General features: G+C 40.7%; 1 protein-coding gene across 1 annotated transcript in view; it reads right to left on the bottom strand.

The window, feature by feature from the left end:
• Positions 1-13,752, bottom strand: part of CNTNAP2 (contactin associated protein 2) — a 1,870,188-nt gene that overhangs the window by 224,396 nt on the left and 1,632,040 nt on the right. Inside the window, exon 16 of the mRNA XM_014858430.3 lies at positions 6,917-7,087. Coding sequence (XP_014713916.1) covers positions 6,917-7,087 — 171 coding nt within the window. The remainder of the gene's footprint in view (positions 1-6,916; positions 7,088-13,752) is intronic.

The raw sequence follows: 13,752 nt of genomic DNA, 5'->3' as shown, positions 1-13,752 counted from the left end.
GGTATCTTGATAACCTCTTGAGTATGAAAAATATTTCTCTTTATGTATTTTGGCCTTTAAGCTTTTTATTATGGTTAAAAAATAACTTCACAAACAAAGGCATCCACAGAGAAAAGGAAGCAAAAGGGAGTTACCATTGGTCATGCAAAAACAGAGAGCTGCCTTTAAAATGCAAAGCCTTTCTAATTTTAGTTTTCTCCAGGCATTTAACCACCTTCTGAGAATGACTTCTTGAATATTAATGGACCTGTATGATTTAAAAAGGAAAAAGACAAAAATCTTTACCAAATGACATGTGGCTTAAAACAGTACTTGTCCTCAGCAAGGCACATACGGTCAGGTGTTAAATGCCCTCATGTTTGGAACCAACGGAGACTTGTGTGCTGGGCAGAGAGTGCCCAGTTTGGAAGAAGAGATGAAAGTTCCAGATGGAGACTGTGGGGAAAAGTATTTGTGATAAAAGGAAATGTAGAAGCTTCTACAGAGAAACTGTGAAACTGGATGCCTGAGGATTCTCTAGAGATGGAGCGGAGAGCGGATAGAGGAGGGGATGAACGTCAAAGACCACAGTCAGGTTGTGCGGCAAAATGAGAAACACGCATCGAAGGAAATGTGCTTTGGTGGAAGACCAGGGGTAATTTATGGGCTTGGTTTTAGGTGATGTCAGATAGAGCAGGCTCATTGAGATACAGTGATTCGGAGAGTTCAAGGAGAGTGGACTGCAGGATTGAGGTTCAAAGAGGTAACATGACCAGATACTGAAACAGCTTGAAGTGGAAAAAAGCTGATAAGTGTTAACTTGGACCAAGCTGAAACTTTTAAGGAGACAATATACCTGTCAATTAATTAATTATAACTTTTTTTCCCTTCTTCTTCTTCTCCCCAAAGCCCCCCAGTACATAGTTGCATATTCTAGTTGTGAGTGCCTCTGGTTGTTAATTATAACTTCTAAATGAATGAGCTATGGATGGCTATGCTTATGCGGACACTGAAAAGGAGGAAAATCCAAAGACAAGATCCAAAGAGGAAAGAATAAGGCTTTGGAAGGAGGGTGCCGGCTGGAAGGCTGTGAATAAGTCGATCAGAAGGAAAACAGACAAGAAGATGTCTGTTTCCCGGTTGCTATGGACTGAGTTTCAGCCCACCTTATATGGCATATCATAGGCACGGCTTTTTTTTCCTCTTTGTTTTGTAGCAAATTATTTTCTAGCTAGCATATCCTTTCAATGCCAGCTTAGTGTGACTTCAGACAAAACCTCTCTAATGAAAAAACAGTGCTAAATGAAGATTCTATATTCTACATGCTATGGACACAGAATATAAAGAGATTTACTCTGTTTTCCATTACAATACCAGATGCACTTCAACTACAGTGCATTTGCAGTATCTGGCAAATAGTGGCGAAAAAGTGAAACTATGCCTCAGGGTCAATGGAGAGTTTCAACGGGAATGTAGAGAGATATGAGAGACTAGGAGAATCGCTTTCTTTCTACACAACAAGCTTTCTTAAAGGTAGAAGACTTCTGTAAAAGTTTTTCCTTGGAATCTTTGCAAGAAATGCATACCTGACCTGATTATCTTAATAGTTTTTCTATAGCTATGATTAGTTAAATTTGATTCGTATCTTCTGTTTAGTGATGAATATTAGAAATGAGGAATCTTAGGGTTGAATATTAAAAATACAGGATCTTAGAATTTCAGGGTTGAAAGGATCTTAGGAAAACGCTCAGTTAAAGTTGTAAAATAGTTAATAGACCCCTGAGGTCAGATATTCCCACCTCTGAAAAATGACAGGAAATCACTTCACAGTGTCCCTTATGGTTGTGCCAACCAGTTTCTTCTTGAACAAAGCATTTCTCTGGAAATGGATAACATTAAATTATAACAATGACTCATCATAAAGTACTGTTCCTTTCCCCTTTCTTCAGATTGTAATAGATGAAAAGACAACTTTCCTGATTATATTGCATAGGTAAATATTTGCCTCCCTAAAGATTGTACACATAAAACACGTGAGAACATTTTTTAGGGCCAGGTTGTACGAAGTTCAATCAACCATGCTTACTTTTTTCATGACTTGATGAACTAATGAAACATGCTTTCTGTCTAGAATAGCTCCTTTGAGAGAACAGTTGTGGGTAGGTTTGAGTTACTTGCCAGCTTCTGCCTCAGGCTGGTTGACATACCTTCAACAAGGTGAACGAATGGACCAATTTGGGGATAGGATCATCCATCAGGAGGATGGTCTTGCTGGCACATCCTTGTGTGGCCTTCTTGAATGAGGTCTTTCATTTTCATCATTTGAGCCTGTCCTGCTGCTTGAAGCTGCGGTAAGTGAGCAAGCCTTAAACAGCAATAGCAGACTGCATACTTCAAGTATGCAAGTTGCTACTGTGTGGTATGATGATCTGAGAACTAGTAACAGGAAGGCAGCAGAACAGAATGGGTGAAATCTATCTTTTAAACTTTAAGCCCAAATAGGAGATAGTTGATTAAATGGAACACTTGGCAATTGAGACACTGTGTTTCCCAGTCTTTTGTAACCCAAGCTCCCATTTGTTGACATAATAATCTAATTATCATCTCCAGATGCTGATCTGCCCAAATGTAGGAGGCTGATGGGGAATGAAACAAACCCCTGAAGATCTCAGATAAACATCCTACCAACCAGTAACAATTTTTTGTGCTTTATATTCTCTAGGTTGTATAACAAAAACAATAGCTTTTTTTTGTTTTGTTTTGTAAATATAAAATTACGATTTTCCAAACTACACATTTACTATTGGAGATTCTGATTAGTCTTTCCCTTCAGTTTAAAAAAAAAAATCACTGTTGTGGAATTTTTAAAAAATTGACATGGAAATGTGTTTCTAAAATATCGCTACACAAAACAAGTAGATTATAAAGAGTATGTACCATACGATCTCATTTTTGTAAAAAGTTATATATAAGTGCATAGAAAAATGTTTGGAAATGTGCACAGTAAAAGAGTAGTATTGAATATATTAGAATATGAGATTATAGCTGATTTTTTTGGTTTATTCTTTTTGCTTCTCTGGATTTTTAAATCATTCAACAACAAACAAATAATATTTGTATAATTTTTAAAAGTTACAACCTGATACTTTTCACTTTTGCGAAAGTCGGTGACATTGTAAGCAACTCTATTCTATAATTTTAAGATGTGTTTAATCAGAGAGATTAACTAATCAAAATGCAAAGAATGGGATTTCATTAAAATACAGAAAATTAGACGGAATTTAAAACTAGATTGAAACATTCCTTCTTACTTCTTTCCTATTTTTAAGATACCTGAGAAGATTAAAAAAAAAGAAAGAAAATAGTTAAACTTTACCATAAAACAATTTTGAATAAGACATGAATTTTTTTCGTATTAGAAATGGCTAAAAATAAGGGCATGCTATTTTTCAAAGTAAAATCCTCATAGGTCTGAAGTGCCAGCATGTTCATATGTTCAAACTAATGTATACAGGAATCAGAATGCAAGATGAGCATAATTCAGTGTTATAATTACACTTGACAGATATACACTGTTTCTATTATTCATTGGCTCTAGTTGCACTCATCCAGAAAGACTGAAGAATACTAACTATCTACCACTCTTCCTGAGAAGTCATTTGGCATTCTCATCAGTTCTCATCAGAGGAATCAAATTCAGAGATGCAGAAAACCGAATTTGATCATTTTAACACTATCCACAAAGGCAAATAAAATGAGTAATTTCCTAAGAGGCTTTAGGTCCAGCCAGCTTTCTTTTGTCAAACTCTTAACACAGATGTGTGAGCGGGTCATTACTTTAAAGAAAAACGTCTTTTAACTGGTCCCTGGGCTTTAGCTATGTTCTTTCAAGCTCCTCAAATTCTCCATGATCTTCTTTCTCTACTTGCATTTCTCTATGCTGTTTACTTTCTGGAAAAATGCCTTTATCTGATTTATTTGCCTGTCATCTTTCAGTGCAAATCAAACGCTGAACCTTCTGGAAACCTACCTCAGTGTCTTTAGGCACGGCGAAAGCTTACTCCTTTTGGTTGCCCGAGTATGTGTGGCAGAGACTGCTCACTTTTCATGAAAAGTTTATTTTCTCCTTTCTATAGTTACCCGCGAAAAGCTGCCATCCATCCAGGAGCTGCGTTTCCTAGTCTCCGGGCATGGAGGTGGAGCCATACGACTAGCTACCCCGAAAGGAATGAGAACAAAGGAGTGTGTGTCACCTCTGGGCCAGAGTGGGTAAGAAGAGAGAATGCTTCTCCACCCTCCCTTTCTCTGTCTGCCAACATTAAGATGTTGATGATTTCTCATTGATTAAGTGTAACTGACTTTCTGTTCTTAGGGTCAAGAATCTTCCACTTCTGACAGAAGGGCACAATGTGGTTAATTAACAGAAATGTTATTCTGGACATCACCACGTAGGTGTGAACTGTGACAAAATTCCTTGAGATACACACAGAGAAATATAATTGGAATTCCTATCAGAAAGAGATCAGAAGGCCTAACATGTTAAAGAGGAAAAAGGTAGAGACAGTTTTAAAAAGTTTGCCTTCAGGAACTGTCTTTCCTGAGCCTCCTCTGGTAGCCAGCCATGGCTGTGAAAACCTTTAAGTTTGCAGAGCGACTAATCAGCCTAAGGGAGAAATGAGCCTGAGAGAATTCTCCATCTCTACCCAGTTCCCCATGAATCCCACAGAGAAGAGTCTCACTAGAAAAATATGACAAGTGGGGCAGCAGCAAGCCTCAGTCATGGCCATTTTTTCTCCACCTTCTTCATGAAAGCATCACTTCTTGTTTATTTCGAAGAAGTTTTTTTTGAAATACAGAAATCTGCCTTTTTCCCCTCATAAGGCTCCATTGAACCCCCATGGAGATGTTACATAATGACGAGCATTTGATATGTCTGCTATTTGGGGGATCTTAAAAAGGTTATTTCCTGGTTAGTAGTTACTAGAAGCTCCAGAGGACTCCTGGCGTTGGGGGGGGGGGGTCCTAGATTCTCACCTGTGCCTTGAATGTCCCACATTTCTTTACCAAAAGCAAGCTATGTCACAAAACAGGGCTATAATTCACCCTCTGCCACAGAGTTTTCATACTGTGAAAAGACTGGGAAAACTTTGAAAACTTCTCAGAAGACTCTTCATAATCAGAAATAAGGGAAATTCTACTACACAAGTGCTGAGGAGAAACACCTGTTCCTCCTATATCTGTTTCAGCTTCTTTCCAACCGAGGCGTGGGTTTACAAACAAGGACAGGGCAAATCCAAGCAATTTTATAGACACCTATAGAAGTACTCAAATATAGAATTGTCAAAATTTTTTTTTTGCCATATTTCTAAAATATAATCCAACTAACATGGAAGTCAGAAAATAGTTTGATTCAATTAATTTAACTGTGAAAAGTGAAAATCCCTTTTAAATAATTCCAACTCATAATTCAGTAAAGCGAAGATTTCTATTTATTTATTTTTTAATTCGAGGCTAGAATGTCCTCAGTCTCTCTTTCAATCAGATCTGGCTCAGTCTGATCTACAATGAGTATCCTCGGGAAGATGATAATAACAATAACTGCTAGACACTGAAATAAATGCTTTATGAATATCCTCATTCTACTATCATAGCAATTGCCACAAATTAGCATCCTCATTTTACAGATTAAGAAATTGAGAGTCAGAGATTAAGCAATTTACTCAATGACTTGGATTTCAACCTGAGAATGTGAATTTCAAAGTCTGTGCACTTTTTGCTCTACCACTGTCTACCATTTTACAAAAAGAATCCCAAAGGATTTCAACAGAAAGACAGTTACCTGAGATCCCCCTTTTAAAAGAACACATTGCATAATTATAACTACAAAGGGAGAAAAGTACTCCATCATATATTTTTGGGAAATGGGTTTGGGACCATTCTCAGATCAGACCCAGTAACATAAACACTGAGATAAAGGGCACAGTCTAGGAGGAAGACTTCTGATGTCGGGAGCAGGAACCAAGATATTGTGGAGGGACGTGGGGACACTGATTGGTTTTCCCTCCCGGTTGCTTCTGTCGTCTTGCTGATTCTGTCTTCTTCTGAATAGTCAGGAGAGCCTGGTGTTTGCAAATATTCAGCAAACATGGACGTCTGTGGATTGTAAATTCCTAAAGCCGAACTTATGCCCCGGGCACAAACTGGCCCTGGTAGGATGAAAACTGCACTTCTCAGATCCAGTGAACCCCTACCTCCCACAGATGGCATCCCCCAAACTCCGTGACCTCAGAAGGGTCTTTGGGATCCAAGGCAAGCTGTGCTGAGCTAGGCGGCATCTGCTCTTGCTCTGGTTCTGTTAGTTTCCATATCCTTGGCTAAGTAAAAACAGAACTTAGACCTTTAGAGGGTATGTGGGTGGGGGAGCCTCTTCTGGAGAGCTGCAGACTTGAAGTTTCGTTGAATGACACAAACACTGTTGTCTATGCTGCTTCACTAACTCCTACAGATGTTTATTTTCATTATCCCTATTTGCCTTTGTGTTATTTACCCTACTCTCTTATTCTCTATTCCTGATCACTTTCCACAATGCTCTGTCTACTCTTAACCCTGTCTCCTGGGAAAAAGGAGACACACACACACACACACACACAAACTTTAAATATATGTTCTACTTCCATATTATTAGGGCGATATATTCTCTCTCATCTTCCTGGGATAGCATTGCTTGGGAATCTGTATGAGCCTGCTTCCTTGTGAGCACTCTGAGGACAGGGACCCAGGTCTCTCTCAAGTTTGTATATTTGCCTTCTAGCACCATTCTTGAAACAAATGAAACCACTGATGTTCGAATCAAATGAAATTTCATAATCACGGCTAAGTCCAGGTTGAAGTGACAAAGAAGTGACTATTTGTGAGTTGACAAAGAGCTTATACTCACATTTCAGCTCGAGTTTGATGAAATCTGTGTTTCCCAGATTTTCCAGGAACACTCCCCGAGGGATTAATGTTTTGAAGTAGAAGGAAATATCAGCACTGGTTTCCCCTTGGAAAGTAGAGAAGTGCAGGTAGGATGATGGGTTTGGGAAAGAGGCAGCATTCCAATAATTCCCTGCGGAAATAAAAAAAAAACCCACGGTAACTGATCATGGTAGATATCCATTTCTTGAGTTTTAATTAATTTCCATTAGCAATAGCCCTTGTTTCCTTTCATCCTGCTGAACCACATTGCACCAAACCCTTACAAACGTATCTTAGACTTTCCAACAGTTACGTGTGTGTATACATATAAAATATTTTATTAAAGATTGATAGTTGGGGTTCCTACCAAGAGCAGTCCTGGATGGACGCTAGGGAGTAAATGCCAATGGAGGAGAAAATGGAGAGAAGCCCCTGGGGTCACTGTCTTTGGCGGGTGGCGGGTGGCTATCTTGAACTTGTGCAAATGTACCGGCAGCTTTGGTTTGCTGCAGAAAGCACCTGGTCTAGACCTAGAGGGATGGATAGCAATGGGGTCTTTGGTATTCTGCTCTCGCTTCTCATCTACCTTTGCCTTGGAATAAGCAGTGCCTGCTTCCAGTCAGCAGCCACCCAGACTCTGGGTGCGGTGCTGCAGCAATACAACTCGGGGATGCAGAAACCCTGTGCAAGTGAGGAGCTGAGAAAAAGGAGGGATGACCGGGCCAGGCTCGTCATTTCCCCATCCCTCCTGCTCAAACCCCCAGAGGTGAGTTGCTGTAGAACAGGGCTCTCCTCCTCAACCTCTTCCTCTCTGGGCCTCCAGGTGATGCTCTGACCTGTGGGGTGTTTCAGAGGATGGGGAGTGCTGAGCTGAGCCCCCCTAAGGGCTCTCAATCAGCCTCCACCCTGAGCTCATGGAGAAGACGTGGTTGTTCCCGCCCTCCCTCACCCCCACTCCCCATTGCCTGATAGTAGCCAGCGTCCCCAGGAGAAAAGCAGTTCACAGGACAAAATAGAAACACCAAACTGGATGACTCACATCCCATTGGAACAGATGGACCAAGAATTTAACACGAGACCAAGAGCTGACTCTCAACTTCACCTCCAGGGGAGAAATTCCGTTTTTGTCTTTGGTGAGGAACATTGTCCCTGAGCTAACATCTGTGCCAATCTTCCTCTATTTTGTATGTGGGATGCCACCACAGCACGGCTTGATGAGCAGTGTGCAGGTCCATGCCTGGGATCCGAACCTGCGAACCTTGGGCCACCAAAGCAGTGCGTGCAAACTTAACCACGACACCACCGGCTGGTCTGAGAAATTCCTTTTTAATGTTCACATTTCTGAGTACATTTACTGTCACAGCTAAGGACTAAAATACATGGGCGTGCTTTAAAACGGTTACTAAAGCCTTTATCTTTAATACTAAACCTATGTTAAAGTAACCAGATTAGACCCAAGATGGAGTCTCTCATGCTAAGCCAGGCCAGCAAGCCAAAACTTAAAGTTTCTATGCTTGACTCTCCCAGAAGGAAGACCTAGCTCAACCAATCGGCACTGGCCTGCTCAGCACAAGTTTCCTGACCAGCTCCAAAGCCTCCCTTTGCTCCATACGAGGGAAGTAACCCTCTCTAACCAATCAGCAAATGCTCAGTGTAACTTCCTTCTTCCTGCTCACTTGGGCCTATAAAAATCTTGCAGCTTGTACAGCTCTTCGGAGCTGCTTTCTGACTGCTAGACTGGATGCTGCCCAAGGCATGAATAGCCGAAAAAAAGCCTACTAGATCAGTAAATTGTATGTGGAAAATTTTCTTTTCACACTTAAAATATTTGTTCTTTTAAAAACTGATTTTTGTTGTGTTTTTCTTTCAAAGAACACAGCGAATCAACTAAGTCCACTCTATTAGTTTCTGGATACTGTTTTTTCACTTTCTTTTATGCAAATTATACACATATGCAATATTAAGTTCAACTGCTATTCTTAAATAAAATTAACTTTGTGTTGGTACTGCTATACTTAAGCCATAATTCTAGATTAAATATATAATGTTGCTGTATTATGAGATATTGAAATACCTCCTTTTTTAAATTAACGCTATTTGTTTTTGTTCTTAGAGATATCTAGGATATGGGGATATCTAGGTGAGCGAATGGCCATATATAACCAGTAAGTCAGTGTAAAATATGTTTGTGAATTTCTTCATTAAGGTCAAAACAGTGGTGGTGGTGGTGGTGGAATCTACTGTTTAAGGTGTTCCAAAAGTCTTAGTGTAGTTTTAAGTTATTTTTTTAAATTGCAATATCATAGCTTTCAGTAGGAGAAAAATAGACTAGTTTCCTCTTGGGAAGAACAATATTAAATGACATTGGTTAGAATAATACCTGATAAGAAAGAATTGTAACTATCATTTAAGATGCTATCATCTGAGGGCTGAGTCTCTTCTTGGCTCGAGATCTGCCTTCACATATAAGGAGAAGACTTCAGGCTCTCCTTCACCAGCTGGCTGAAGAGGAAGGTGTTTTGAGATAAAACCTAAGTCAAACTAGAAGTTGCGATACTCTCGCCAACCAGAGTCCTAGGAGCGAATGAAGACAATCCCCTGGGCCAGCAGGATTCAGCTCCTTCTAACTGGGTGAGAGCCCTGTAACAACCTAGGAGACAATAGGATTAAAGTCCCCAGCCAAACTTCAGCCTGAAGCAAAGCAATTCCTTCTCCTTAGGCTGTATCCCCAGGACACGAAAGTAATTAACATTTAGAAATTTCAATCCAATCAAGTGCATTCTGATTTTCTGAGGTGGTGATGTGTTAACAGAAGGGCAGTGGTCTAAATGATTCTAGCAAAAAGAAAGCTCAAGTAAAATATGTCAGTGTTTTTTGAGGTCTAGCATGGGTTATTCAGACAGAAATATCCCCAGAGAAGAGAAGGGCAGTTCAATCAGTTATTCCAGTTTGATGAAATCTCCCAATAGACCACAATCCCATTTGTTCTAATTCTATGCTCACTAAGCAACTTCAATCTAATTTGGTCTCTTGAATGGACATATTCACGGGGAAATTTTGCCTTGTACAAATGGTGGTTAGCAGGCATCCTCTTGGAAATGCTGGATTATCACATGATATATTTGGAGTTGTCACTTGTGGGCTGCCCCAAATCTCTGGATGAATTGACAAAGTTCCGATTCTTGACCCAACAGTGAGGACTCTACTCTGGACCTGATCGGTGGTGTCAGAGTCCAGGTATCTACTCAGGAGGTGCTGAAGCAGAGCCATGGAGGCACAACAGAGGAGATTCTATTATTTTTTAACAGTCATCCTTAAAAATGTCTATTTTAGTTATACTTTATAATGTACATCATATCTGACTACAGTCGTACATGGATGGAATTTAGAGGTAAACATGCTTTTTGGGCTATGGGCCTAAAGGCTTCAATGAGCAGGGAACACAATAAGAAAGTTTCGATGCTGCTGCTTCAGACCGTGAAGAACTTCTATGAGGCCTGTTCTGATGAGTCTGTTGCCCAATTTCTGGGATTTTGGTTGTAACAAAATAACATGAATGCTTTTCCCAGTGTTCATTGCGCTTCATGATGCAAGGAGTGTAGCGCATTATTACTGTTTGTTTACATTGCTCCCTACTGACCGGAAGCTCCTTGAAAGCTGGGAGAAAACCAGTTCATCTCTGTAACCTTTGGCCCCAGAGCATAGTTAGTACTCAATAAATAATTATTAAGTCACTGGGTAAGTGAATAGCCTGCCCCTCTCAGTTGTACCCAATTCCACTCCATATGCAAAGTCCTCATGGGACAAAACCTACTTTATAGTAACTGGGGTATTGAAGATACTAAATAAATATAAATAAAGGCTAATGTTTTAGTACCTACTGATAACTGGATGCTGCTTCCACTAGCACGCCATCATTTTCCTTATCCATGACCTAATTTCTATTATTCCCTATAGACCTCATTGAAAAATGTAAGACTGATGGTCTCATAACCTTAAGGTTATTGAAATAGCTGCAATTTGCTATCAAGGTCAGTGCCATGGAGGGTGAAGTGACATTGGAGGAGAATACCAAGTTGGAAATAAGAGACTCACTGAATGGCAAGCGCTGGTGCTGCAGCAGGCGGCAGGGACCGCCAGTGTGGCCAGGCAGAAGGGGGCAAGGTTGGAAACTGAGAAGGAAAGTGTGAAGCAGAACAGAAATAAATATCTGAGACTGGAGGGCCCACTCATCAATAACAGAATGATGAGACAGGTGAAAAGCGGCTGGGGCCCCAGCCAAGGGCCAGGGCAGCCATCGTCAAAGGCTAGGCCAAACTGGGTGACGTTGAAGGCACTGCAAGGTTGAAAACGAGTTGTTCGTGTGGGAAGCTTTTTAAATACTCTCTGGGCAAGGCCTGGGCTCTTCTTAGGCTGCAAGAGGAACCAGGCAGGTACCTCCAGCCAGTGCAGGAGAGCAGGGCTGGGGCAGCAAAGCCGGCCTTGCTGACAGTCATCATTACTTCACACCTCAGTGATTCAGGAGCAGAAAACGCAGTATCACATACTCATCCAGATTCCTTAACAGCCGTTTACTTTAATCTCGTGAACGATTATTTGGTATGGGATTCTGACTTCAAAATGTCTAAGGATATTTTCTAACGGGAAGTAATTAATTTTAAGTCTAATTTTAATTTCTAACAAAGTATTATACATTCTAAAAAGAGTTTTAAAAGTCAAGTGGTGCTAGAAGGGATACAGCAAGAATGCAATTCCCTGCTTCCCCCTCCCCATGCCAAACCCAACTTCTTAGCGACAACTCCTTCTACACTTTTAACTTTTGCTTATATCCCTGTATTTCTAAAATATACTTATGTAGATTATTTATGAATTTATGCATTTTAGAGAGTCTCTATTTACTTTTCTGAATGCAATTATAATGATTTTCCCATGGAGTTTTAAAGGCATTCCCCCACTATCTTCAAGCTCTCAGCGTTGCTATTGAGAAAGCTAATGCTTTCTGATGACTGCATCTCGTATGCACCTGTTGGGGTTCAGGACACGCTACCCCAAAGCACGATACCTTGGGATATTGAAAATTTCAAGCTGAAGGAATCTCCAAGGATGAGCAACACGAGAAGACTGAGAAGAACAGGCCTGCTAGGGTGGCCCTTCTTTGCTTCATTTAGTGTGTGATCTTTGTCCTATCATCTCCTTCCATGACTTTCCACTCTTCATCAAACAGAGCACAAAAACACTCAAGTTTAACCGTTTCTTCATGTCTTCATTTCCTCATGAAGGCTCTCATGTCATCTAAAACTTATATTACATAAATTCATATGCTTTTCTCCTGTGACTCTGTCAGTCTAAGTTTTAGATCCAGCCAGGGGTCCTAAGAAGATTGAGGGAAACTTTTTCTCCTACATAACTTATATTTTTTTCTCTCTGGAGACTCCCAGGATCTTTTCTTTAATTCCCGTAGCTGAAACTTCATACGATTGCCTTTGTGTAGATCTTTGCCCCACATCAGGTCTGGAACTTGAATAATTTCTCCAATTCCCCTTTCTTAAACATCTGCTAGTTTTAGATTTATCTTTACTTCTTTTCTTCCTTTGCCTTCCTAATTTTGATCTTTTTTCTTTGTGTTCTACTTCCTTGGATAATCCTTCAGCTTTATTTTCAACACCACTATTGTGGGTTTTTTTTTTTTGAGGAAGATTAGCCCTGAGCTAAAATCTACTGCCAATCCTCCTCTTTTTTGCTGAGGAAGACTGGCCCTGAGCTAATATCCATGCCCATCTTCCTCTACTTTCTATGTGGGATGCTGCCTCAGCATGGCTTGACAAGCATTGTATAGGTCCGCAGGTGGGATCTGAACTGGCAAACCCCAGGTCTCCGAAGCAGAACGTGCAAACTTAACTGCTGTGCCACTGAGCCAGCCCCATTGCTATTGTGTTTTTCTTTCAGCAATCATTTTTAATTTCCAAGTATTATTTCTTGTTCTCTGATGGTTCTCTTTTGTATGGCACTCAGTTATAGGGTTTTTTAAATGTAATATCTTCTCTTATGTGAGAATATTAATTTATTTTTGAAGGTTTTCTGCATTGTCTCTGTTTCTCCTGAGATTCCCCTTGTACCCCACTGTTACTTTGGGGCTCCTTTCATGAGGTCTCTAACATTACCTTAAATGGTCAGTGAGTCTTGCCTATCCATTCACACTGAACAATGAAGTACTGGAAAGCTGACTGGACTCTCTGTGGATCTGGGAGTGGTGATGGATTTGTTGATTTTTAGTCTCTACCACAATGTGGAGAGCTCCCTATCTCATTGAAGGGCCCCCAAATGTCAGTATCTGTGACGTTTTTGGTCACAGATCATTCAATTTCTTGAGAGAAGGCTCCTCCAATTTCCTCATGAGGAGCATATGTGTGGCGGTCAGTGTTCTGGGAGCTGAGGGGAAGGAGGCTGACGGGTTCACATTCATGCAGATTACCATGTCTACATTCTGTCTTAACAAAGGAGTTTCACCTCCATTTTCTTTGGTGCCTAGTGTCTGGAGCATAACCCTCTCGTCTCCTGCTTGGGCGGAATAGGACAGACACTGGCAGGGTTGGAGCAAGCGAACTAGGGATCTAACTGATGTTTCCACAGACTTCCAACCAGCCCTGCTGTGAGCCTCTCTCACCCTCATCCGGCCTTCTCATGACGCCAATTCCCAAACCTCTTGGAGCTCCACAGTTTGCTTCTCATCTGCCTGTCAACAGTCTGGGCTTACAGATTTTCTCGTACCATTAGTAAGGAAGCAACTGGACATGTGATATGCTGAAGTTCCCTCTG

Source organism: Equus asinus, chromosome 1, assembly GCF_041296235.1.
Source record: "Equus asinus isolate D_3611 breed Donkey chromosome 1, EquAss-T2T_v2, whole genome shotgun sequence".
In the NCBI taxonomy this organism is placed as follows: Eukaryota; Metazoa; Chordata; class Mammalia; order Perissodactyla; family Equidae; genus Equus; species Equus asinus.
The sequence above is the reverse complement of the archived record's forward strand: the minus strand, read 5'-3'. Positions and strand labels throughout refer to the sequence as shown.